General features: G+C 45.0%; 1 protein-coding gene across 1 annotated transcript in view; it reads right to left on the bottom strand.

Moving 5' to 3' along the window:
• Window positions 1-617: 617 nt before the first annotated feature.
• lrig1 (leucine-rich repeats and immunoglobulin-like domains 1) overlaps window positions 618-25,420 on the bottom strand; it is a 37,949-nt gene continuing 13,146 nt past the window's right edge. Inside the window, exons 4-18 of the mRNA XM_078247919.1 lie at window positions 17,954-18,091; window positions 17,719-17,862; window positions 16,460-16,603; window positions 15,784-15,927; window positions 13,867-14,010; window positions 11,099-11,179; window positions 9,165-9,236; window positions 8,607-8,678; window positions 8,240-8,403; window positions 7,149-7,502; window positions 5,946-6,227; window positions 4,030-4,461; window positions 3,750-3,884; window positions 3,245-3,532; window positions 618-2,645 (exon numbers count right to left, since the gene is read on the bottom strand). Coding sequence (XP_078104045.1) covers window positions 2,443-2,645; window positions 3,245-3,532; window positions 3,750-3,884; window positions 4,030-4,461; window positions 5,946-6,227; window positions 7,149-7,502; window positions 8,240-8,403; window positions 8,607-8,678; window positions 9,165-9,236; window positions 11,099-11,179; window positions 13,867-14,010; window positions 15,784-15,927; window positions 16,460-16,603; window positions 17,719-17,862; window positions 17,954-18,091 — 2,797 coding nt within the window. The 3' untranslated portion in view covers window positions 618-2,442. The remainder of the gene's footprint in view (window positions 2,646-3,244; window positions 3,533-3,749; window positions 3,885-4,029; window positions 4,462-5,945; window positions 6,228-7,148; window positions 7,503-8,239; window positions 8,404-8,606; window positions 8,679-9,164; window positions 9,237-11,098; window positions 11,180-13,866; window positions 14,011-15,783; window positions 15,928-16,459; window positions 16,604-17,718; window positions 17,863-17,953; window positions 18,092-25,420) is intronic.

Raw genomic sequence — 25,420 nt, 5'->3', positions numbered from 1 at the left:
CCCATCTTGTATTCTGTGAATTAGCTCAATGTTGTCATTACAGTCCGTACGGAGGTAAAACTGAGGACTTGGTAAATCCTGTCAGAAGATGGATGGCCTCACAGGTGGGAGTGTTTGTCATGCTGCTTGTCACTAGGCTGGAGGACAACAATGGTCGGCGTGTGATTGGTGGAGGCCACGGCCAGTAGCATGTCAATCATCCGGTGACAGACATCCATCTGGAATGCACATTCTGGCCAGCCACTGACCCTCAGTCAGCCCTGACTCAATAGCAAATATTTTAAACAGCCCGCAGAAGGAAAAAATATGCCTGCTGTCTTTGGAGCTTCAGGGAGACAGCACACATTCCGTGTGTCTGTGTGTGTGTGTGTGCATGTTTTTGTGTTAGTGTGTGTGTGTGTGTTTTTGTGGTCCAGGTACACGCTACTTCACTGCTTTGAAGATCAAGGTCTCTGGATTTCATGTCTTGGGGCGTGCTCTCTGAATTGATGGCTTCTCCATAACCACTGTGACATGTGAGCAGCGCTAAATGCTAACTCAGCTGTTGTCAGCTGTGATTCCATTGTCAATCCGTTCGTTCTGTTCATACAGGAAAGAAAACAGGCAAAACACTTGCAATAATAGCAAAATGTGATTTTTATTAGACACGTCAATGCCATGTTAGACACTTTGCGGTTTTAGCTTTGACATTGGTACAACGGTTTCGAACGGTTTGTTTCAATAAATTACTCCATACATGAACTGCATCTCTCTCCCTCTTGTCCATTTTACCTGCTACACTGGGATTAGTTTTCCAGCAGTGATCTTTGATTGGTCTTTCTGGTAATATCATCTTGGATAGGTGCTATCAGGTGTAACCAGAGGAGTGTGTCCTCCAGTTTACCTTGATAAGGCCACTGGCAACAGAACACAGTTCAGACAAGGGCTTACTGGCGAAACGCATGCATACATTAGACAACGTAACTACTTTGACTGAATTCTGACCCAGTGTATCCAGGGATTGTGACAGTCCGGGGAGCGTCTGACTGCATTAATCCTCCAAGTTTGGTTAGAGCACGTCATTCCACAAGCCTCCTGACTGTTCACAGCATGAACCTTTAGTCACCTCAAACGTTACTCAACTGTAGTGATGATGAGAAAGTTATTGTTACACTGTGGTGATGTGACAGAGGCAGAATACTGGCCGTTTAACGGTGGATGTTGAGGCACATTACAGCAGTAGCACAATAAAACATTCTCCCTGATTCTCCAGCTTTCCCTAAATTCATAGCATAAGAGTGGTACATTTAAGCATTCAGCCAATTAAATGTCAGTGCTCGAGTGCACATAGCTGTGTCCAAGAACACATTGTACGTGTCCATAACTGAGAGATCATTGCTGACTTTTTACAGCTTATAAAACAGCTGTTTGACCACAATTGGTTGTGAACGTGTGCCAGAGTTTCTTGGATAAATAAACTAATCAGAATCAGAGAAGAATATTTTTCCCCAACTACATCAGAGCAGCTTTGCAGTAACTTGTAGTATTGTGAAACAGGTGGAGGAGCCTTAATGGTACAGTATGTACTGTTGACTTTACTGTGTCAAAATAAGTGGAATGTCTCCTCACATAGAGGAGGTTCCTGCATTCCTATTGGCAGATATCATGTACACAATCTGCTTGTTTAGGACGTAAATACAAAAAGTGCTTTAACTGACCGCCCACAAATATCCCAGCTTGAACCATCCGACGTACCGAAATAATTTACATCAAAGCTCTTCCTTCATACAATAACAATGAATGTGAACGGTGTGTCTGTAAGGCCATGGTTGGCAGCATTTGTCAAAAAACATTCAAGTGCAATCAAGTGTTTGTTTTGTTTGTTATAAAGAGTGTACCAGTATCTCTCACAAAAAGTCGCTCTATATATGCTGAGTTTTCTTTGATCATGCATTAAGGCACCGCAGCTGAATGTTGGTAAAAGCTGAAAAAGGCTGTTTTTTTGAATAAAAAAAAAAATACCATCACTCCTTTCTTTGTCATGCACATAAATTCAAATACTCTTTTGTAAAAGTTATATAATATATAATATAAGAAAACTCTTATGTACAGTCAAATGTCCAAAGGTATATTTCTCTTTTTTCTCCCTGCACATACATATACTGTACAAGATACCCTACATTTACATGCTTCAAATGCAAGTCACATTTTTTGGAGCTAGAATTTTTATTGGTCACCTCCCAAAGGAAGGTTTTTAACTATATACAGCTGATACGCTCAGATGGGACGCCACCCACACAAGCTCCACCTTCAAACTCCGGATGCCCCCTGCCTTTTCACATCCTGGTGCTCCCTTTCAGTCCAGATCCAGGAGGCTCAGGATCAATCGCCTCGATATGAGGTAGCAGTTTATTTCCCAGTGCAAAAAATAAAAGTCCACTTTTGGGCTGGATGAAGCGCCTGCTAGTCGCTGGCTCTCCTTAGGGGGGCGCTCTCATTCTGAGAGGCTCTGAGGGTGTGTCCATTGGACAGCAGAGTCTGCCTGAGCTCAGTCTCACAGTCACTTTCGAGGCGGCTGTTGCCCGTCACGCCGGCCAGCTTCACCGGCTTGTGGAAAGAGTCCTCCTGTGATGGGGAGCACACCGGCGTTTGTCCCCCTCTGCTCGCTGACCAACAAAGAAGAGAAGGTGGAGGAGGGAGAAAAGAGAAAAGTCAGTGACGCGGCATGTATATAGACAAATATGCATTCAGCTTTAGGATATAGAGGCAGTGGAATGTGTGCATAGGGCTGCTTTGACATGTGGTGGTGAGAATTGGTATTTGGAGGCCAATTCCACTGGTGTTACTCCTCGTTTAAGAGGCTGAATCCCAGAGCAGGCCCAGACGTGCAACTGCAGGAGTTTGGCAGCAGTCACAACTCAGTGCTTCTTTGCAGTGTTTTCAGAGAGATATCCTAAGGGGCTCTGGGCGTGCAACTATGATACACTGTCAAATTCTGGTAGGAGCCAATCCATCAACAGTCACATTCAAAGGAATTTGCCTTGACAAGGGTTCCTTAATTCCTAGTAGTTTCTCATGGTATCACCTGATATAAATGATATTCCTAGAAAAACAGCTTTATAAAGCCTACTGGATGAATTACCTAACTGATTTTGTCTACGTGTGATTAGGCTGTTGCCATTTGTTAGCAGTCGTAGTGCAGGTCCTGAAGGCTACAAACTTTCCTTTAAGCATTCAAAGTACATTTAAACTCACTACACCTTACCTGTTCTATCATGTTGGTCCAGCTGTAATGTATTGTGGTTTTTTGGAAACATGGATCCTTGAATGTCCTTTCGGATGCCGTTGGGTGTCCCGTTGCAGAACGGGGTGGAGTGTGGCCCTGCGTCATACAGCTCCCCTGGATGACAGTGAGAGTAAGGTGGGGGAACAGAGTGTTGTTGGTACTCCATGCATCCAGCATGGCCAAACCCGTGTGTCAGGTAGTCGGAATCTTTGGAGTAGCTGCTGCCGTTCTCCATACAATCTGTACACACTACTGCACCGTTGAAACCTGCAGGCAGGCAGGGAAAGAGAAAATAAAATGATTTGGAGACAGACAATCAACAACTGTATGTCAACACTGTGGTTAGGGTGTCTGCAGTAATTAGTTCTGATGCTGTGCAGGTCTTCAGAGACAGCGTTATGCAAAACACCAACTTTGCTCACGGAGAAACTGTTAGGCAGCGGAAACATTTGGCCGACCGAGCAGAGTCTGAACTTTCACGTACCTGTGGTGTCTACGATGTGTCCGTTGGGCTGAGGGCCACCGCCGGCCTCAACGCGTATACACACATCCTGTCGCTCGGACAGCGTGCCCTGGGAGGACAGGTAGCTGGGTACGTCTGGAGGAACTATCGTCTCATCTGGGAGAAATGAAAGAGCCGAAAACAGGACATTACAACCAGGGCTGTGGACACCGTGACACTATAAAGCTAAAATAATTAGTTGATTTAAAAAAAGCTAATTATTTTTACCCATGATAATTTGACAGAATAGATCAAAGTTCACCTGTGTTGGTGACACTGCACTCCTCGCTCTTCTTCCTCGTCTGGTAGATGATGCAAACCCACACCAGCGACGTCACCACAATACTCGTCACCACAGCGATGACTATGATCCCTATAGTGACCGTGCTTGGCCCCACCGGTGTGCAGGGGCTGCGGCGCTTAGTCACCACCAGCTGGCTGTGAGCGCGCTCTGTGCCCAGGGTGTTGGACATGAGGCAGGTGTAGCGACCAGCGTCCTCCAACGAAGCCGAGCCGATGACCAGCAGCTGGTTCCCTGGGGTGAAGTGGTGTCTGTCGGAGGGGCGCAACGGCTGGTCGTTGCGCAGCCAGGTGATGCGGGGCGGCGGGCTGCCCAGGGCCTTGCACTGCAGGGCCACTGTGTCGCCGACCACCACGCTGCGGTCCTCCAGGTCCTGGACCAGGTGGGGTGTTTCTAGAGTGATATGTTTCTCGTCAAACATTTGGTCAGGGATTTCTATTCTATTGTTATTCTATGGCATCATCGTTTTAGGCTTCTGCTTTAGCTCTGCTTTTTCACAGTATTGATGACAGACTGCTGAGTCAGCTGGATAGGCTGAGCACAACGTGTGATGTTCCGAGTTTGATATCCAACCACGGAAAGCTTATCTCATGATGACAGTCTCATCTGACATCCCTATTTATACATCTGAGGTCATATCTGTAATGCTTACAGATTATGAAATCAGTTCACTTGATCACACATTTTAATTACAGCACACAGACAAGATTTCTCTCGGGACAGGATCCTCTTCAGAACAATGTTTTCGGTGTTTCCCCGGCAACTTCACATTGTGCTGAATGGAGCACATTGAACCGAATGTGTGTGTTAAGGTAGGCCTCTCCTCTCAAGACTGAGCACTTCCCCTCACAGTGGGACATACACAGATTAAGAGATCTCACTTAGCCCACTTCAGTCGCCCCTCTCTCTTCTATCAATACTTTCTCCCTCTCCATCAATCCCCCCCCCCTCTCTGCTACCCTCACCCCTCTTTCTTTTCTCTAAATTCCACTTGCCTACCTTCCCCCACACACTGACTCCACCATTCCAGTTCTTCTTTGGCTCCCATTTTTCTCCCCCGCCACTCTTTTTGCAGACAGGGGCCCCTTGACTGCAGCCACCCGCCCCTCTCCTTCCCCTCCGCCTCTCAAACCTAAACATCACAGATTCAGTCTAGAGGCATGGTCGCTTGCTTCAATGTTTTACATTGTTGAGTGGATTAGCACTTAGCTTGAACTGCTATGAAGTCTAACAAGTCTCTCACAAGTCGCACAATATGCACAGATGTCACTACAATACTAGTCTAACCACATTAAATATAGAAACTGTTGCTTCTGAGCTCTTTAGGGGGAAATTATGACTTGCAACTATGTGAGCAAAGCCCCCCCCCCCTCCGTTCAACAAGGGACTGCTTTGCTCAGTCCAAAGACAAAGGACAAAGATGATCTATGTCCTGAGATGTTATAGGAGAGCAGCTCTGTTTTGTTTGATTTAACAGTGTAAAACAGCCAATAAACTGGGAGCACTGAGGCCTGCAGTGAAGCAGCCATGACTGTTCCTCCCACCGAGAGAGAAGAAGGGGGGGGTGGGAATGCCTAACAAACAACCCCTCTGTGAGTCCCCCTTGCTTCCCCACCATCCCCCCTTTGACCCCCGACTGTGGCCTTTGGCCATTGACCTGCAGCAAGGCCACAGCTGCCGAGAAAATAAAAATATAAAGCCTCTCATTCTACGGCCTCAAACTGACCAATTCCCAACTGACCGCCAAGCTATTTACAAGTACTCATTTTTTCGGATGTGGGAAAATGATCAACACTGGGTAACACTGACCACAAGTCAAATATATTAGCTCGATTAAACTACAATGAAGGCTTATCACAGGAACGTGCAGCTCTTACCCAGCACGGTGAGGGTGGCGTTGGCAGAGGTGGTGCCCGCTGTGTTTTTGGCAGTGCAGCTGTACACGCCCATGTCCTCCGGCTTGACGTCCATGATGAAGAACACGTCATCATCGGGCATGACGTGCATTCGGCGCTCCCGGGCAGCGGGGAAATCCGTGCCGCCGTCCTTCTGCCAGGCAATCTGCGGTGCCGGGTGGCCCTCTGCGGCGCACTCCAACCTCGCTGTGTGGCCCGTCCTGATGGTGCTGTCTCTGGGAGTCTTCACGAAGGATGGGAGAACTGTGGACAGAAAAGACACCATTTACATTTGTAAAGTCTGTGCAAAACAGCATCAACATTGTTAACCTTTATGTATTATGGGGAAATCGACTGTCGAATGTCTGTTTTTTGTTTGTTTTTAAAGCAATTCCCTCAATTCATAGTGATGCAGATGTTTAGGATTACAGAGCATTACACACTCAGTTCTTCTACCCACGCTTTCACAGATGGTGCCGGAATTCGAACCAGTAAACTTCTGGACACAAGCTCACAAATATAACCACTACAGGTAACTGTTACATGCATGTACGTGCCAAGACAACAGGCAAAAAATAATTCTGCCATTACACCACAAAGTAAAGAAGCAGCTAGAGGTCTGACGCAGACTTGGGCAGGAAACCCAAGATAAATACTCTCCACTTACAGAAAAGCAGAGTGACAGAGCGCGGAATAGATGGCCCCCTGTTAGCGCTGACATGCAGATAAATCAATTTGTTCCGAATACCATCCTGGGAGAGACGGAGGCCGAGCGAGAGAGAGAAGACTTTATTCAAGTGAAAGAGAAGAACTTGGCATGGCCACTAATCTCAATCGCTCCGCTGTCAGCCGGGACAATTGAAACTCAGATAAGTTTAACATAAACAGGCATTTTATTTGGTGGAAATGATGTAATCACACACATATTAACAGAGATATTGGAGTGTTTTTTTTCTGTCTATCTTGTCTTAGCATGACACTGGACCACTTCTATTCCTCTATTTTCCCCCTCACGTTTGAATTGCCAACATACTTTTTACAACTACAGTGGCCCAACTCTTAGTCACCTTCGATAATGATATTATAGTCCATATCAACAGAGGTGAATGAATTAGTCCTTTACTGAGCTTCTGGTAGACAACTTCAGCCCAAAATGTCTTTAACCTTTTGAAAGAACAAACCTACCGTTGACAATGAGACGGGCCTTGCTGGAGTAGGTGGAGCCAAAGTGGTTGGTGATGATGCACTGGTAACGGCCCTCGTGGGCGAAAGTGACACGCCGCAGGTGCAGGATAGTGGTGTACTCCATCACACCTCCACCTGCACCTGGCACATCAGATGTTGTGTCTTGGTGTTGAGTGTGCACGTGGGCGTAGTTCTCCGTCTCGGCCTGGCGAAGCAGCTCCTGGTCCTTACGCCACGCAAAGGTCATCGGGGAGGAGCTGCTGCTCGCGGCCGTGCAGGTGAGACGCACGTCGCTACCAAGGACTGTCACCAAAGTTTCTGGTTGCACGGTGATTTGGGGCTTTGGAAGGTCGTCTGAGGGTGGAGAGATAGAAAGGCAGAAGTGGAAGGAAGAAAGAAAGTAAGAAAGGGCCAAGGGAGTGAGGACAGTTATCAGAGGGACGAGATAAAAAAGAAAAGACAAATTGAGTTGGAAGCCTAAATCACAGTCCAGGGTTTTCCCTGGGTTTGTAATAGACTTAGGTGCACATATTTGAGGGGGGTGTGTAGTGGTCCTCCCTCAAGAAAATGTTAAGTTTTACAAATTAAAAAAAGCAAATTTCACATAATTTTGGACCATTATTATTACCATATCTGTGTCTAAAACGTTGAAAAAGCTAGAGCAGATAATAAATAAAGTACACTCAAAAAGCTTAAAGACAAAACTTGCTAAAGAAGTCAACTGGGGACAAACTTCAATTAATAGAAAAGTTTAGCTGCATTCATTCGGCAAACGACTTGGGTGCTGCGCCTGAACCTCATAATGGCAAGGAAAACCCTGCAATGTCAAACATCACAAATGCCTCTCAGTAGAGGTCTGCTTGCTATGCATAAATGGATGTAAAAAGAGCCAATAAAACACATAAGGAGCCATTAGGATGTCTCAGTTCAAATGCAAAGCAAAACAAAAACACCACACAAACAAATATGTGCAACTATGTAAATAACAGAACAGCGCCAAGATGTCAGTGTGGCCCATCTGTGCCTTGAACGCCTCTTGCGCACAACACACTCGCCCACATAAACACAGATTAAGCACACACATAACTCACCACACACAAAGCTGTTGGACGGAGCCTGGAAGATGCTGGTGCCTTTAAGGCTCTCCGGGTGGGCACAGGTGGCATTGACACCAGCCTGCAGACCACGTGTCACCAACCAGTCAGGCAGCCAGTGAAGCTGGCAGTCGCACAGGAAGCTGTCGCTCTGAATGAAACTGTAGAGGAGAGGAGTAAGTACATGTGGTATATATCACATCTATTGCACCTGTAACTAAATATGTGTTTCTGATAGTGTGTGCGGATGCCAAAAGCACTGAGAGTGAGTTTCAATCCCATTCGAGGTGCTGGCTGCTTCTGCATGTGTGGAGTTGTGCACATAAATGATGTGTATTTGTGTAAATGCATCATTGGAACTCACAGGGTTTTGAGGTTCTTCATTTTACTAAAAGCATCGGGCTGGATGGAACGAATAGCATTCTCTCCCAAGTTCCTGTTGGGACATTACACGTCTCATCAACTGTATACACATTACAGCGGCCACACACACGCAGGCTTTCATTAGCAAAGGTCTGACGTTTAACAAAGGTGGAAATATTAAGGCCTGTATGTCTGAGTGTGCTACATGCCACAGTTTTCCGTCCCTCCCTGCCCATATTTGACAGAGGCCTGTGAAAGAGCTTATAGGAATTCCATTTCTTCTGCAGAGCTCACCATATGCTCAATAACTTTGTTCCTGCGCAGAGGCAGGAAAAAAAGGCCAAAGTTGAGATTGTGCTAGGCTAACGAGAGAGAAGCAGCTGGGCACTTGCAAAAGCCTCTGTCTTCTCCTTTTACAAAGACGCTATTAAATTGCTAGCAGCCTGCTCTCTGCCAGCTACTTTTGGCAATCCCCCCCCCCTCTCTCTCTCTCTCTCTCTCTCTCCCCCCCTCCCCTTGTCCCGGGACAAGGAGCAGCCAAGCCTTGTGGAATACTCACAGGTGTTCCAGGGTCTCTAGGCCAGAGAAGGCTTTCTTGGCCACCGATTTGATCTTGTTTCCAAACAGAGTCCTGCCGTTTCCAAACATGAAGGGTGTCAGTAGATGAAGAGAGAGTGAAGAGGGGAAGAAGGGGGTGAGAAGAGGGAGGTGAAAAGAGAGAGCAAGAGAGGGAGAGAAGCACAATTAGTGAGGCTGAATCTGATAAGAGTGAGGGGATTGAGGTATTGGAAATTTGAACTGTGTGGAGATTAGCCAGGAGGAAGGGTAAGGGAGACTGGATGAGGTTGGAGTTTGGGTGGGTGGGTGGGTGGGGGGGTTGGGGCACCTGGGCTCTTCAAAGACCACTTTTATGTTTATTAGAATTCAATAGCAATGACTGGGTGGGGCTGTGTGTTTGTGTGTGTGTGTGTGTGTGTGTGTGTGTGTGTGTGTGTGTGTGTGTGTGTGTGTGTGTGTGTGTGTGTAGAACATACGTGCAACCATGTGAGTGGTGTGTCTATGCGGTCAGGCCTGGTTTGAGCCAATAAGTGAGTTGCTGTTCCCTCTGATTTGGGGTCGTAATCTCTTCTTCCCCCCTCTCCCCACTGCCCCCTCCCCTCCCTCGCTCCTCTCCTGTTGTAGCCTTTACTTCACAGGAAGAGGAGACACGGCTGGCTGGTTCACAATGAAGACCCCGGTGTTCGAACTCATCCACATGTACACACAAACGGCTGCCTCGTCACAAGGGATGATATGAGCGCTACTTTGCAACTTTTCTTTTAAAGGATTTGGATTTGGCTCTCAAAACAAATACAAACAGAATAAAATGCCAGATCTACTCATCATTTTTTTCTTGGCTTAGACCACTTCCCTCCCATGTGGCGGCATTCACAAGCTGCTTTAAGGAAACCCAGTGTATGTGGTGAACACTTTGATGTCTCACCCGTTCTTTCTCTTTTCTGAATCTCTTTTTCCCATGGCTTGCTTTGCCAGAGTTGGGATGCAGCAGGCTGCTTCCGCCAACGCCGCGACAAAAGGGGCCGGGTCAGAGGGCAGGGCGTGTGAGGCGTTTGATGTTGATGACTGAATGCAGCCCTCAATTTTACCCTCTCTAAGTTCCTAACAACAGGGACTGGGTAAGAGAGGATGAGAGGAGCGGAGGCATGGAGGAGAAATAGGAATAAGCCTATTGGGGAGCGAACCCCTGCCAGCTCAAAGAAAAGTTCTTTCTCCCTTTCTTTCTCTTTCAGCGGGGCTCACACTGGGAACCATCTTGGCTGGACATCATCTTTTCATCCTGCAGGTTGATGATTGCCGCTCAATGCCAAAAACCCTTTGTCCGCTGTGATTTCTCAACTTGCCAACTCTTGACATTGAACTTTTTAATAGCTGCCTTGACGAAAACATCAATGAGTAATTGTGAAGAAAAAAAGATTTTAAAAATGATTAACTGTCTGCTTCTTGAACCATTAGCAGCAAAGAGAACCCAGTTTGGCCATAAAGCTACAGTGAAAAAAATGAAATCATGAGATGAAAGCCAGATTGAACTGGATAGAAACTGGACTGAGCTTCCACAGGCGTAAAAAAAAAATGCCTTCAATGTTTCATGAACAAGCCTGGTAAAAAAGGAAGAGCGTCCCTATAAGTCATCGCTCAGTGCAAGCACTTCCCTACCAAGTGAAGTGTGGGGTCATGAGGAGACATAACTCAAACTCTGCAGCTTTAAATTGATCTAGTTAAACTTAGCTGGCAATGAAGGGTGAGTCAGTATTCGGGGGGAAACTTTTGGATGTAAGAAAAATGAGAAAGCTCACTTCTGTGTCTCTTTTTTTGAAGGTCAGCAGAGAGAATCCAAGAATCAGTGGCAGGGCAGGACAGAGGGATAGAAAGAAGGGGTTAATAGCAAAGGGGGGGTGTTGTGAAATAAAAGAAAGAACGAGGGGAGACACTCACAGCTTGTTGAGGCTGTCCAATCCAGAGAAGGCCCCGTTGGTGTCCTCTATTGTGCCAGAGATGTCATTATGGTCCAGCTCCCTGTGGAGAATGAGAGAAAAGAGGGGGATAAGAAAGATGGAAGGAGGGAGGGAAGGAAGGAGGAGAACAGGGACAGGGTCTGCCAGCACTGAAGCGTTTCACAGCCCTGGCAGAGGCTGGTCTGGAAGTCACGGGTTATCCCTTCGCCCTCACTCCCTCCCCACACCATCCTCCCCTCTCTGCACCTGGCCTTAAGAGCCCCTCCGCCGCTCTGCTCTGCCAACCAAGCGCATTCTTTCCTTAGAGGGGTGGAGAAGGAGTGTGCATGCAAGTACGTGTGCGGTGGCACAAATCAGCACAGGGAAACGCATGTATAATTCATGATGGCATTGAGAGATTGGCGGGAACACAATGCCTTGTGAAAGGCCAAACAGTTGGTTCCGTTTGTCCGATGGCGGCAGGTATGGCACAGCCAAAACTCAAGCCAAGAGTCTTTATAAGAATAGAAACCATGGCAGGGCAAATACGAACTAGATTGAATGAAAAGACAGAAAAGAGAAAAGAGCTTCTTTTAGAGCGTTTGGGGGTTTCCAAACATTAGTTGAATGCACTTCATTCGCAAGGTCTAAAGAACTACCTCTATAGGTGAAGTCATCGCTGCAGAGGAGCCACCACTCCACCCCTCTGCATGGTTATCGAAAAGAAAAACAACAGAGTCGAAGGTCAGACTCCTCTGAACCGTTAAAAAAAACTTTCTTTCAAACTTGAGAAAGGCCTTTGAGGTTGATGGTCAGCCACACCCTCCAACATCTCCACAATAGCCCCCACTCCTCCTCCCTTTGCTTTTCAAGCATCTCTTATCCCCCTCTGGTTCATTTCAGTCTCCATTGGCCGCTGTCTTAGTTGGACTGTACAGGGGCTGCCAATTTCCTACTCTTTCTGGCTGGCTGGATGTGAATGGCCGTTGCCTTGTTAAAGCAAGGCCAGTGGTGGGGGCTGTAGAGCAGGGACACTGGGCATGAAGAAGGGGGCCCCGATGAGCCAGCGACCCCCGTGGCAGAATTAGAGGGCAGGCTGGCTTGTTTGGAGCTTTCACACCCCGATGCAGGCTCCAGCCCCATGCCAGCATGGCCAGCAGCGCAGGCCCAATTAAAGCTCCCCTGGCTCCTTTTCAGGGCCCAGCCTATGCCTGTCCTCCCCTCCACTGATTAGATTAGGCCTGCCTCAAAGACACAGAGTGCAGGAGTGATACAAGAGGAGAGAAAAGATCATGCAAAACTCAAGACAGAGATAGTGTGTGTATTGGGGGATAACATGAGGAGATGACAGAACACACTTAGGATAGCAGAGGGGAGGACATGGGTATTAAGTATACTTTAAAGGGGTAAAGCCAAAAGAAACAAAGTGAGCAATTAAAGACAAGAAAGGAAAACATGAGAAAGGGGCTGAGATATGGCAGTCACAACTCAGCTCCCTATCCCACCCTCTGTTTCCCTCTGTAGCTTGTTATCGAGCACCCAACGTGCCAGCAGAGAGGCCTTATGTGCCTTGGCTTGTCCCCCGCTGTGAGAGAGAGCTTGTCTAGCGAGCTCTGGCACAACTCTCCCCTCTGGCTCTCTCACTGGGAAGAGGCACAGCCAAGAGGACCTTGGTTAGAAACCAAGACCCCCAAGTCTTTCTCCTGGATTTATCCCCTGACTTTCTCCCTTTCGTTCCCTTCTTTTCTTTCATTTGGCCTGTTTGGGCTTTTTGTGCAAAAGGTGGATCAGCGGGAAAAGAAACCTTATTCATGGCTTCTAAAAGCGGGGGGGGGAAGAGGATCTCGAGGGAGGGGGGCAACCCAGAACACTTTTAGATCCAAGTTTGTTGGGAACCAGTGTTCAAGAGAAAACTAAAATCCAAAACAAAACCAGACAAAGGGGGAAAAGAAAAATAAGGAGTTGCCACAGAAACCACGAGAACAGTGCGGCATGATTGCCTCGGTAAAGTAAAAACAACTAATGACTGCAAATGAGAGCAAACCTGTCTTGAAAAGTAAAGAACTCCTGCTTTTGGAAGTCAATTGAAGGGACTACGTAAGCCAAAATATCAAATATCACGAAGGCAAAACCAATATTAAACATCTCAGCTTTCACTGCTCCCAAGCACATCCTAAAGATTCAAAAAAAAATCCTTAATTAATCCCACAATGGGGAAATTCACACTGTTGCAGCAACAAGGGATAAGAGGAAAAGTGGAAAAATAGGAGACACACGTTAACACACAGTAATAAATATAATTAAAGAAAGTAAATATTAAATAGAAATTGGTAAAATGTATTTACAGTAACTGCACAGTAACATGTTTTATTGTATGTTGGCCCTGGTGTGTGTGTGTTTTGTCCATGTGGTCTACTGGGAGCAGTGCTGATTGTAGAGTCTGACAGCAGCAGGCAGGAAAGACCTGCGGTATCTCTCCGTGATGCAGCGCGGGTGCAGCAGCCTGTCAATGAAGGAGCTGTTCAGTGCTGACAGAGTGTCCTGCATGGGGTGGGAGGAGTCGTCCATCATGGAGGATAATTTAGCCACTATCCTCCCACAACCTCCACGGCGTCAAGGGGGCAACCAAGAACAGAGCTGGCCTTCTTAATCAGCCTGTCTAGTCTAGCCTTATGGTCAGCAGTGGCAAAACCACAATGAGTGTTTTTTGGGGGGCTTGGTAATGGCAGTTTGGGTTGGGGGGGGGGGCGGTGGCGGTGCTGTACTTACAAGATGCGTACGGCCTTGAGGCCTCTGAAGGCTCCCTCGGTGATGTGGCTGATGGAGTTGTGGCCCAGACGGAGGGTGTGGAGATCCCCTAGCACAGCCAGACTGCCTTCATCCAGACGAGTCAAGTTGTTGTACGACAGATTCCTGGAGAGAGAAACAGTGCAAGACAGACAGAAAAGAGGACAGAGGCAGACACAGAGACGGAGAGAAAGAGAGGAAAAAAAGGGGCAAGAGAGAGAAATTTTCTGTGTGAGGTCTGGAAGGAGATGACAGGTTGGCAGAATGCTGAGGCAACTCGCGACATCATTATACTTAAATTTCATGGCTGATTCAATGTCTATTTGCCAGTCTGTGATGTCTTTTTCCATTTTGCCTTTTTCCTTACCACAACATGTTAACAGAGAATGGGCTTAGCAGACCTTAGAGATCAACTGAGGTCTTTTTGACAGGGAAGAAGAGAAATTCTTGGTTGGAACTTTACATAAGTTCTACAAGCTCCATTTATAAGCCTACTTGAGCATGTGGTAAACCCCAGGGGAATATACGGTCACTCATGTGTGCTGCAGCCCTCAAAATGTAACTTATTTTCATATCTAGCCATCAAATCTCCGTTTTTTTTACAAGGCTGGAGGAAATCCAAACTGGATTGCAACAGTACATGAATCTCCAAGCAGTTTCACTTGTTTTAGGAATTGGGAGAAAAATACTGCAAGAAACAAGACTTATTATAGACTATTTTGGTACAAGTTAATTTAGGTGGAAAACAATGAAGTGTGACAATGAAGCCTCAAAACAGCTTTCAAAATGTTTCATTGTATGCATGCAATACATCTTGATAAATCCTGATTATAAATGATAATAAATCCCATAATGGTGTCTTTCAAACAGCAGTCAAAGGCAGTATTGTGCATTTCATTTCTCCTGCTGCCTGTCTGTAGCCAGGCCTCAGGTTTGCTTGACCAGTCATGTGTGCTGAGATTCTCCCTGAGGACCCGCTCAGCCTGGCCAATTGGGAATGCAATAACAGGCTCTTCATAAAGACGAGTCACTCTCTTCTATCAGTCGTGGGGGTTATCATAACTCTCGATAATAAAAAATCATATAACCGCTAACTGGTGCAGCACCTGGAGGATGATACAGGGATGGCGCTGGGAGCAATCTGTCATTCATAGACGTGAACACAGGAAACGGCATTGACATACACAGAGAAAACTAACATGAACACCATCTACCTCTTTATCCCATCTGACTGTTACACGTAAACAAACAGAGGCGCCACAGATCCCCCAGGCTACCTCGCAGTTAGCAACGCCTCAGCTGAGCAAAGCACTTTACAGCAGAAATACGATGTCATGTCAGCGGAACAGGAAAGACTCTCAGATAATAACTCCTCATTCGGTAGTCAAAGGCCATGAAGGCGATCCTTCAGCGGAATTACCACAACACAACCGGTAGAGGATTACACGTCAGTTTGCCAAACCCCTGCGCTTCAGAACTGAGTACAAAAATGCTTGTCGAAGGACTTGAGTGCTGTTGAGCCCGACTCTAATTATAGGATAAACAGGCTTATTCTGAGAATAGAGTAGAGTATTGAGTGTTAAATCACATTGTCATTTAACCCTAAGGAAGGGAGATGGATGATATGGTCGGGGGTGGGAGTGTTGAATTCTTAGGCTATAGGACAAGGGGTTTAGATTCTCAGCGACAGACGGTACGCAAAAAATTTCACTCTGCAGTTAGTGTTAGTTTTAAATATACGACTTTTATTTTTTTTTAATTGAAGTTATGCTCTTTGTTGACTCCAACTCTCTTCAACTGCAGTTATAATTCCAGGTTTAGAAACTCTAACCACTCCCTACTGAAAGTATTTGCAAGAGGACTATTGGCACAAGAGTTAACTTAAATGCTAGTACTCACAGTTCCCTCAGCTTCTGGCAGAACTTCCATCCATCAGGGTTGATGCGGGCTATAGAGTTGTTACTGAGGAATAACTGCTGAAGGGATGTCAGGCCGTACAGGGAGCCACTGTTTACCTCTGTCAGGCTGTTGTAGTCCAGATGACTGCAAGTGACAAAAACGAGCAAAATCAGTATAATCAGGAAGTACGAATTAAGATAAAGATCTTGACACAATTATTTACTGGATGTCTCAAGAGTTTGGTTGTAAATGTTGTGCCCTGAAATGACTAAATTTGAAGCATAATTTCTGAAAAATTGCAATGCAATTTGTGGCCATTGCTGTGTTATTTTGCATGTAATTGAAGTAATATGTACAAAATTGCATGTCAACAGGAAAAGGTGTGATGGTTGTGATAGGGGGCAAGTTCCAGTAAGTACAAAAATATCCTATTCCTTTAAGGTTTAGTAGGTGAGTATTGCAGTAATAGTCAGTAACTGGTGCAAATATCAGGTGGTGCACCTAAACTCCATCAATCAGATGGTAAGTTTCAGATACTAAACAGATATATGTTTTATGATTCTGATGTGGAGTGTTTTGTGCAAAAGAACAAATCAGTCACATAATGTATAATAATTGGCAAATTTGTAATTTTATGTAAATGTGTTTTTGATACTGTTCCAGTTTTTTTACATACAGGACTTTCATCTTGGCCAGATCCCAGAAGGCCCCGTCAGTCAGTTTGTTGATGCTGTTTCTTTGAAGCTTGAGTACCTCCAGACTGGACAGACCCTGGAAGGTCAGACCCTCTACCTGACGAATACGGTTCCTGTTCAACTCACTGCAGTGTGGACAGACAAACAAAACAAATGTAGCGACTGATCATGGGAGAAAATCAGTGAGGCACTTGCAGTAATCATACTTTGTAAATTCTGTCAAAATATTCTCCACATTTCAAAGCAGGAAATCTACTTTTTTCCCCTTTTGACTGAGGAATGTTTTGCCCTCATTCTATTAGCATCCATCACACTGAAGTCAAAACCAACGAATCCTGTAGCCTGCACGCTTCAGTTGGAGCATTTTGTAGTTAACAAACCCCCAGCTTAACAGGCATTCCTTAGTGGTGTCCTTTTCACCTGTGGCACGACGCCAGCACAGTATACCCACAGGCTTTAGCTTGCAAACAAGGGTCAAGTTATGACCCTACGAAATTACAGTGATACTAAAGGGAGGTATAAGATGTTAAACACCACAGTGCTTTTTATTTTGCATGTGAGGCCTGAGACATCTGTAAATGTAACAGTGAATCTGTACATTCAGGGTGTGTGTGTGTGTGTGTGTGTGTGTGTGTGTGTGTGTGTGTGTGTGTGTGTGTGTGTGTGTGTGAGAGAGAGAGAGAGAGAAGGCTTGGTTGGTAAAGATAAACATCCACACGGGTTCTTTTGTGTCTAATGTGCATCTCCACTAGCATGTGTAAGTACAGTGTCACAGTGGGGGAAGACTCCCATTAGGCAAGTCTCTTCATTCTCCAGAATGGAGGCGTTGAGCTACAAATAGGTTGACTTCACTGTTAAGATGCTATGAGGGCAGTTGGAAGATAATGGAGCACGGTGTGGGGAATGAACGAACCACTTTGGGGATATGGATGAAGACAATAAATCACCGATAATAGGACTCCGGTGTTTACCTAGTCAGACCTTATCCGCCCCTAGAGGTATAGCTCACACTAATAGCGTTCCAAATGTTAAACACACAGAGCTCGATGAACACACACAACAATTCCTCCTCACTCTTAATTTCTCTTTTTGTTTCTGTAATGTCTCATTCATTTTCAGCCTAAACACGAAGGTCAAAAACATATTGTTTTTGCAAGTCAAACTGTTCTGACAAATCAAAACACAACCCTGTCAGCACACTAGCTATGTTGTTAAAATGATGAAATCCAGTGGTACTCACAGCTGGGTGAGCTTTGGGAGCTGGAAGGCTCTCACAGGGATCTGGCTGATTCGGTTTCGACTCAGTCTCAGGACCTGTAGAGTCGAGCCCAGATGGTCCAGAGCTCCGAGCTCCAACATGCTGATCTTGTTGTTGCTCAGGTACCTGAATACAGAAACAGCACATTTATTTAGGTACCTACTGTTTTTTAAAGATCGGTGTGTTGTGGACCACAGCACTCAGAGATTGTACTTACAAGTCTCTGATTTGGAGGCCTGCGGGAAAGCATTGCCCTCGGAGCTCAGTGATGCCATTATTGCTCAGGTCCAGGGTTTCCACAGAAGCCAGCTCTCTGGTCCGCCTGCCGTCTATACTGCGGAGTTTATTATGATGTCTGGAAAATAAAAAAACACATAAAAAGACATTAGGTGTGGCTGAAAAATCCTACTCACAGACCTACATCTCAACCCTACGAAGTATCCATATCACCTTCTTGAAATAAATTATCCTTCTTCATCCACTTCAGTGTCCTTTTCTCATCACCCACAAAAGACTCCACAAAAGACTCCAATCTACTCTCAGGCACAAAGACAGCAGAGCACACAGAACAAAGTGCTCTTCATCTACCACAAAATGTGTACTTTAAGAGCTTCCCAACAGAGGCTGGCCTTCTTTAAACAATTCCAAGGACACCTGTGCTTCTCCGCAGAGCTTAGACGCATAATCTATTAGATAGATGGGTTCTGGGGCGATCAACCAGAGGCACTTGAAGGGGGATTTCGGAGTACTTCCGTGTGTGGTATAATGGGGAGATGGCTGTGTGATTTTTCAAGACGTTCTGGCCCAAGGACAAAGGAGTGGGAACTACTGAGTAGATAACAGAGAAGTAAAACTTAAACAATTTTCAAAAGATGCAACATAACAAATTATGAACACTCCTTTTGCAGTAAAATCCAAAAGCATGGCCGTTGCTTCACCTGTACCCAGAGAGGAGAAATAGCATATCACCCTTTCTAGTTCAATGTTTAAAGGTGTCTCCACACAAGGCAGTGTTACATCAAGACGCCCCAGCTCTGTTTTGTCAGACCTAGTTAGCCTGGGAGAGCCAGAAGCTCTTATTTATTTATCTATGCATTTTTTGGCTGTTATTTTGGCCCTGTTAAGGAGTCTCCTGTCCTCCTCTACATCTGTGGTGGGGGTTTTTTGGGGACCAGAACACAATTCCACACAGCGAAGAAGAGAAAGAAAAACAAACGAGAACGTAAAAGGCACTGCTCTGTCATTGCCCTAGAATGTGGAGGAGAAGAGGACAGTGGGAAACACTGCTTGAAAGCCAAAGTGATAGACACACACTCACACACGCACAAAAGCACACACAAAAAAAAAAAACACAGCCCTTCTATACTGCAAACAAAAACACAGACACATGTATACAGCAGATATATAATATGCAAAGCAGGCACAGAAGACAAAGACCAGTCCATATGTGTGAGCAAGTTAGGAGTCTGAAAGCCAGTGTAATCCGAGCGTACATGAAAGCCTTTGCTGGTGGACACATTTGACACATGCCTGGGTGCTAACTAGGGATGGGAATTAAAATGTAATTTGATATCACATTTATGTACCCGACTGGTCGGAAAAAAATAACGAGAGTGTGAGACAAGGGAAGGGAAAGATAAAATAAAGTACCTTTATTTGGTATATAACAAATTATTAAAGCACTAAGAAAGCAGACCCACTCATGACACCAGCTATAGATACATGCGCTAGGGGTTATTTCAAGTGGAAGCTACATTACATTTTATGGAGGTGTTCTTTTTTTATGCAAGGTTTTTAAAGTCTTACCAGGGTATTTTAGGTTGCTCTCACACCTGAGCTGTTTGGTCCGTTTTAACCGAACCCTAGCGCGTTTCGTCGTAAAGTCCGGTTCGTTTGGGGCGGTGTGAAAGCTCATTCGAACTCTGGTGCGGTCCGCTTAAAAACGGGGTTCTCGGTTCGCTTCCAAGTGCACCAGAGTTTGGTTCACTCTAGGTGAGAATGCAATCCGACCCAAATATAGGAAGTGAACCAAAAAACTGTGTTATATATGTTTTAAGGTTGATACTATGTGTGACAACACATCATCATCTATCTCTCATCAGGGCCGCCCTTTCCTTCAATCGCTATCTTGTCAGCTACTCATAGTTTGCCTTCTTCTCAAATATTAGAAACACTAAAGAAAAAAGAAAGACAGAAAAAAACGTTATACATTTGGTGTCGGCGAGTTTCACTCAGATATTCTGTCCGATAGACCAGCGGCCATCGTGTGATATTTGTTTACAATGGTGCGCTTGACAAAGTGCAGTGTGAACGCAAACTGAACCAAATGAAAAATGCAACAATACAACAATGCTGCAATTGCACCCTAAAATCTCACCGAGTCTACCGAATTGTCTTTTACTCCAAGGACTAAGCCCCATTTTCCAACATGGAGCGGACAAGCTTGGGATCCATTTTGCCCAAATCTGATGATCTGCACGGACTACCCCAAGTCAAGTAATTTACACAAGATGCAGGTATTGTAACACCAGTCTTCTCAGAGGTTGGGCAGTTAATCACTTGTCCAACATTTACTATTTGTCCCTCAGTGACTTTAGTTGGCAGTAGATATTGAAAGATCAATTCAACTGACCTATGGAGAGTTTTACAGCATTTGGGGGGGAAAAACGACAAAAGACTCAGCTTCCTTGTTATTTAAAAGCTTAAAACTTTTAAAGTTGTGTATATATGAGTGTGTTTGACAGAAAGATCACGAGAAAGCAGGTGTCCCACCAGTCCAACTCGTCAAAACAAGGTCAGTCCCTCCTTCCTTTCTAGCCTTCAGCCAGCAGATAGGACACATGCATGCGCGCACGCACACACGCACTCACTCACTCACAAACACACACACACACACACACACACACACACACACACACACACACACACACACACACACAGATATTTATTGGTGTCTGAAAGGAGGAGGGGTCACACCACAGTGGCCCACCTGAATAAACAGTGGTAGAAATGGTTAAGGATGAGCCATGCAAGCATGCTTGGGCAAACACACACACACACACACACACACACACACACACACACACAAATAACAGACACACATGGGACGGAGCAACAGACAGTGGCTACAGTGAGCATGAGCAAAGGAGGGAGTAAAAGAATGGGGGAGGCGAAAGGGAGGGGGAGAATGAAGGGGTGAGGTGGGGTCAACAGCTGGTGACCTTTGATGGGAAAAACAGATCAGTCTCAAACTGGTGGGAGAGGTTGACTTCTCGCACTCGTTCTCTCGCCCTGTTCTCCTTCCAGCACTGAAATCAAATTCCCTCTCCTCTCCCCCCACCACCAGAGTAAGAGGCCAGCTGCATGTGAGAGACAGATAAAGCCCCACGCTCTAAGTGTTTGAAGTCCATACATACACACAATAGTAGCGTTTATAAAAACTCATTATCATACGCCCAGTGACATTTCTTGTTCCCTTTGATGTCCTTTGCCTTGATTCCACTTAATTCCAAATCTCATTACCCTGCCCCATTGACCATCTGATTATCATGAGCTTGGCTCATTTTGACATTTCTTTTGATGTATGGAAAGTGCATCAGCGGTTTACACTAGCAAGCCCATTCTACCGTTTCCAGTGTCATCTCTGGGGGCGATTGTTTGGCCCGTCCCTTACGTTTGAAGCTGGCGGTTGGGACAAAAGGAGAATTATTTTAAAATCAGATCATCCAGCGGGCCATATGATTTCTATCCCAAGCTGTTTTAAAGGACCGCTTTGATGTTGACTGGGCAGCCGATGAGCACAATGGGAAAGTTTGTGCTGCTCTGCTGTCACTTTGACACTGTGTTTTTAAAACTTTTTTTGTTGCTTCTTTTTTTTTTACCATCCTGCTATGACATTCTGGGAGTCTGTGGGATGCCACTGGGCTCGACAACAGCATTGTGAGACTGTGGGAGCCTGGCATATGGTCTTTGGTTGGTTCCTGAGGAGCTTCTACGTGATCAGGTGACTTTTTTATTTTTATTTAAACAATGTTTTTGATAAGATGCATCTGTTGTGATTGGTTGATGGACATCTAAATCAAGTGAAAGTCATTGGACCAAAGAGAGGTTTAAACCGCAGCACTACAACCATACAGTCAGGTTTATCTGTGCCTAATGAATTCCATAAAAGTGGCAGCTATCAACTGCCAGACATGCCAGTAAAAGGAAGGGGATGAAAGCTGCAGGAAGCGGAAAAAAGGTTAAAGACAAGTCACCTTTTTTCAACCAAGCAAGAGATTAAAGAGAAGAGAAAGAAAAAAAGGAAAAAAAACTCACCTATCCTTTCTTAGTCCACCCATTCCTTATTTATTTCAAGATTACTGTGCCTATTTATAATTTTGTATATTGAACTCCCACAGGAGTAAGTCATCAACTTCTTTGTAAGTGCAGCTTTCAAAGATTCTGAATCAGATAACTCCAAATAGCCTTGTGCTGGTAACGATTACAGTCTGATGATTCTCTTGGCAAAATCTTAATCATCACGAATATTGACAGCTGCTGAATTGACATAAAATCTTCAAGTAGTATTAAATATAATTACTAAAAAAGGTTTGTTTGTAACACATTTCCAATAAATGTTTACATGTAAAATGTCTTTACAACCAAAACTGTTTATCTGTTGCCTGTTTTTGTGTTTCTGCTGACAAACCATTGCTCTCTCCACCTCCCAATATGATAAATACTGTGTGTAACTACTGGCATGCTGCTTTATTCTGTCCAGCGAGTGGCAGGGTAGGATAATGGCATAACTTAATACCAAAAATATACTATAAATATTTGTACTTTCTCAAGTACCTAGATTGCCCGACACCGCAGGAACTGGAACTTAACTGAACATTTAGAAAGCCAGAAATCCTGGAAACGTGCTGTTTACATTAGCTATTTAATGTGTGTCTACAAACACAATTCACTTTGTCAGTTACATCAGACAGCGCAAACCTCAAACTCAAACACTCCGAGACAGTCAGACAGTAGCAACCGCATATTTGGGCAGTGCAATTAATCAAATGTTAATCATGATTACGATTTTGTCTCCTAACTATAACAAAAACAAAGTAATTGAGAAAAAAAGATTATTTTAAAAAGTATGCAGTGTTTCCGTTATATATATTCGGTCCGCCGCTGAAGGAGTGATTGTCGCCACTCCTTTAGTATTTATAAAAAATGTCATGAAGTCGTAATTACACGACTCTGGAGAGCTGTCTGCTCCCCTGAACTCAAGCGAACAGTCAACCTCTCTCCCCTTTGAAGGTGAGCACCTGGAACAGTGACAGGACGTCGTCACTCGCAAAGTCATGATGACGTGAGTACAGCATTTTCTCCTCAGGCAGAGTGACAAACAGCGCCAAAAGCCTCGGCGGCTGATTTACCATGAAAACCGTGTGAAATATGAAAGCTACAGTCGCTTGGAAAATAACGTTATGGGCACTGACTTTGATGAATTTACGGTTTATCATACCCCAGATGAGACAAGACGCTAACGTTAGCTAACCCTGTGGTCGCTCTACCTTTGACTCCCCACTGAAGGATACGTTGTATTCCCTCAACACGCTGTATTTATTTAATGTTTAAAACCTGTTCCAGGTTAGTGGGGATGAATACAGCTCAAAACCAAATAGAAAAACATAGTAATGTTCCCTCAACATTTTGTGTTGAACTGTATGTAAAATGAGCAGTGACGTTAAATCACCGGTTTCACGTCCGGTTATTCTAAGGTACCATCTATGTGCTGGATCTTTCCATAGCGGAGGATAGCTAGCAAATAAGCCCACTGACGGCGACTTTATTGTGGTCATAGTGAGTGAAAATGTGAGATGCACATTGTGTTATGTATCTGGAATTGTTATGTGCGATATCTGGAAAGCTGAACCGACTTACACTAGCAAAAGATTTTATTCTGATCCAAAGACTCTTCCTGTGAGAGAAAGATCATTAACATATTTCCTGGAATGTAATTGTAAGATATATGATGCTTTATAGAATGAAGTGCAAATAATCCCCCCCCCCATAATCGATTCCATAATCGAGCAGCCCTATCGCATTAAATGGGCTCTTAGACTTTTTGAGTCTACTGTTATGAAGGGCTGAAGATAGATTCTCAGTCCATTTGCTCTGTGTGTGTGTGTGTGTGTGTGTGTGTGTGTGTGTGTGTGTGTGTGTGTGCGCCAAACCTTTGTCTCACACAAACTTGTAGTCAGATGACATTCCAGACGTTCTCAACCAATGGCACAGTAACACTGCCCTGCAGTCTATACTGTTACCTCTACCATACACAGGGCACATACACAGAAACTCTCTCACTCCAGAGTGCTTGATAGTTGGCAAGGGAGGCAGAGTGCATTGGATTTACTTTTGGGAATAACCCATGAGCAAGAGCTCACCTCTTGCTTCCCTTTTTTTTCCTTGCTTTGCCTCTCTGTACCCTCCTACTGCGTTCGCCACAACTTCTCCTTGACCATTCCTCTTTCAACATGTGGTGATGTCAGCCTGATCTGACACTATTCGCATCCCCCATCCCTTCCTCCCTCCCTCCCCTTCTCACTGTCACCCATTTTACTGTTAGCCATGTGATGGACAGCTGCAGCTGCAATTGCTTCAGCGGGCCTTCACTTCAGCTGTGTGGCTTTGTAAAGATCCGACCCTCCCTCCAGCCTCCACTCCCATCAGGCCTACAGGCCTTTCCCTAGCAACAGGCTTCAAGTCAGGCCAAAAAAAGACACCCCAATTATTTGCAGGGGCTGCGACTCTGCACAGTTTGTTTAAGTAAAGGTGAACTTGCTCCAGTCTGTTTTGTATCACAAGCAAATTGAACAGGAGTTTGTGCTAAACCCTACAGATTTAGACTGATAGAAAACCTAATAACACACAATAACAATAGTTCACACTTTTGGAAACAGACAGATGTCAGAGTTGCTTAATCAAACCTCAAATTCTCCCTTACTAACTGTCCACAGCTTACAGAAATTTTCTGACCACATTAGTGCATCGTGATTCTGAGAAGCAGGCAGATGACACATATGGAGAGGTGTGACTCAAACAAAGATCAGCACCGAACATGATATGATCATGACCAATATTACAGGATCCACAGCTGCATACTTTACCACCAGGCCGTCAGCCGGAATGCTAGCACGGTGTGAAAGCATATACACAAAGTGAAGCTAACGGTTAGCTCTAGACTAGCTTAGGGGGGATTGACTTTCTTGTTTCAGCTTGAATGAGATGTAAGAATGTTCCCTGGTCACACAAGGGGAACAAACTATGGCACGCTGGAAAACAACAGTCCGCCCAACAGATGATACGGGCGGAACACTGTCACGATTGTGTGTGTGTGTGTGTGTGTGTGTGTTTGTATAGAAGCTGAAACCAAGAAGCACTGCCATCTATCTTGTTATAAGAATTTTAATAAGCTTTCATAACAGCTTTAGTCTTTGATTTTTTTTCATCTTAGGCTGATTTTGGTGTAACCTTAGTAATAAGGTACTGTTTGTTTTGTGTGCCTCGCATACCTTTAGATATTGTTGAGCATCATAGTAACACAAACAATTGTTGGCGCTGAGATAAGAAGACTTCAATAAAAGCGTACAAATAGTGAGGCCTGGCTGGTGTAAGTATGGTGTTAACCATTTAAGTAGCAGTACTT

This window comes from Sander vitreus, chromosome 4 (assembly GCF_031162955.1).
Source record: "Sander vitreus isolate 19-12246 chromosome 4, sanVit1, whole genome shotgun sequence".
Classification (NCBI taxonomy): Eukaryota; Metazoa; Chordata; class Actinopteri; order Perciformes; family Percidae; genus Sander; species Sander vitreus.
This window is presented reverse-complemented; position numbering and strand designations above follow the sequence as displayed.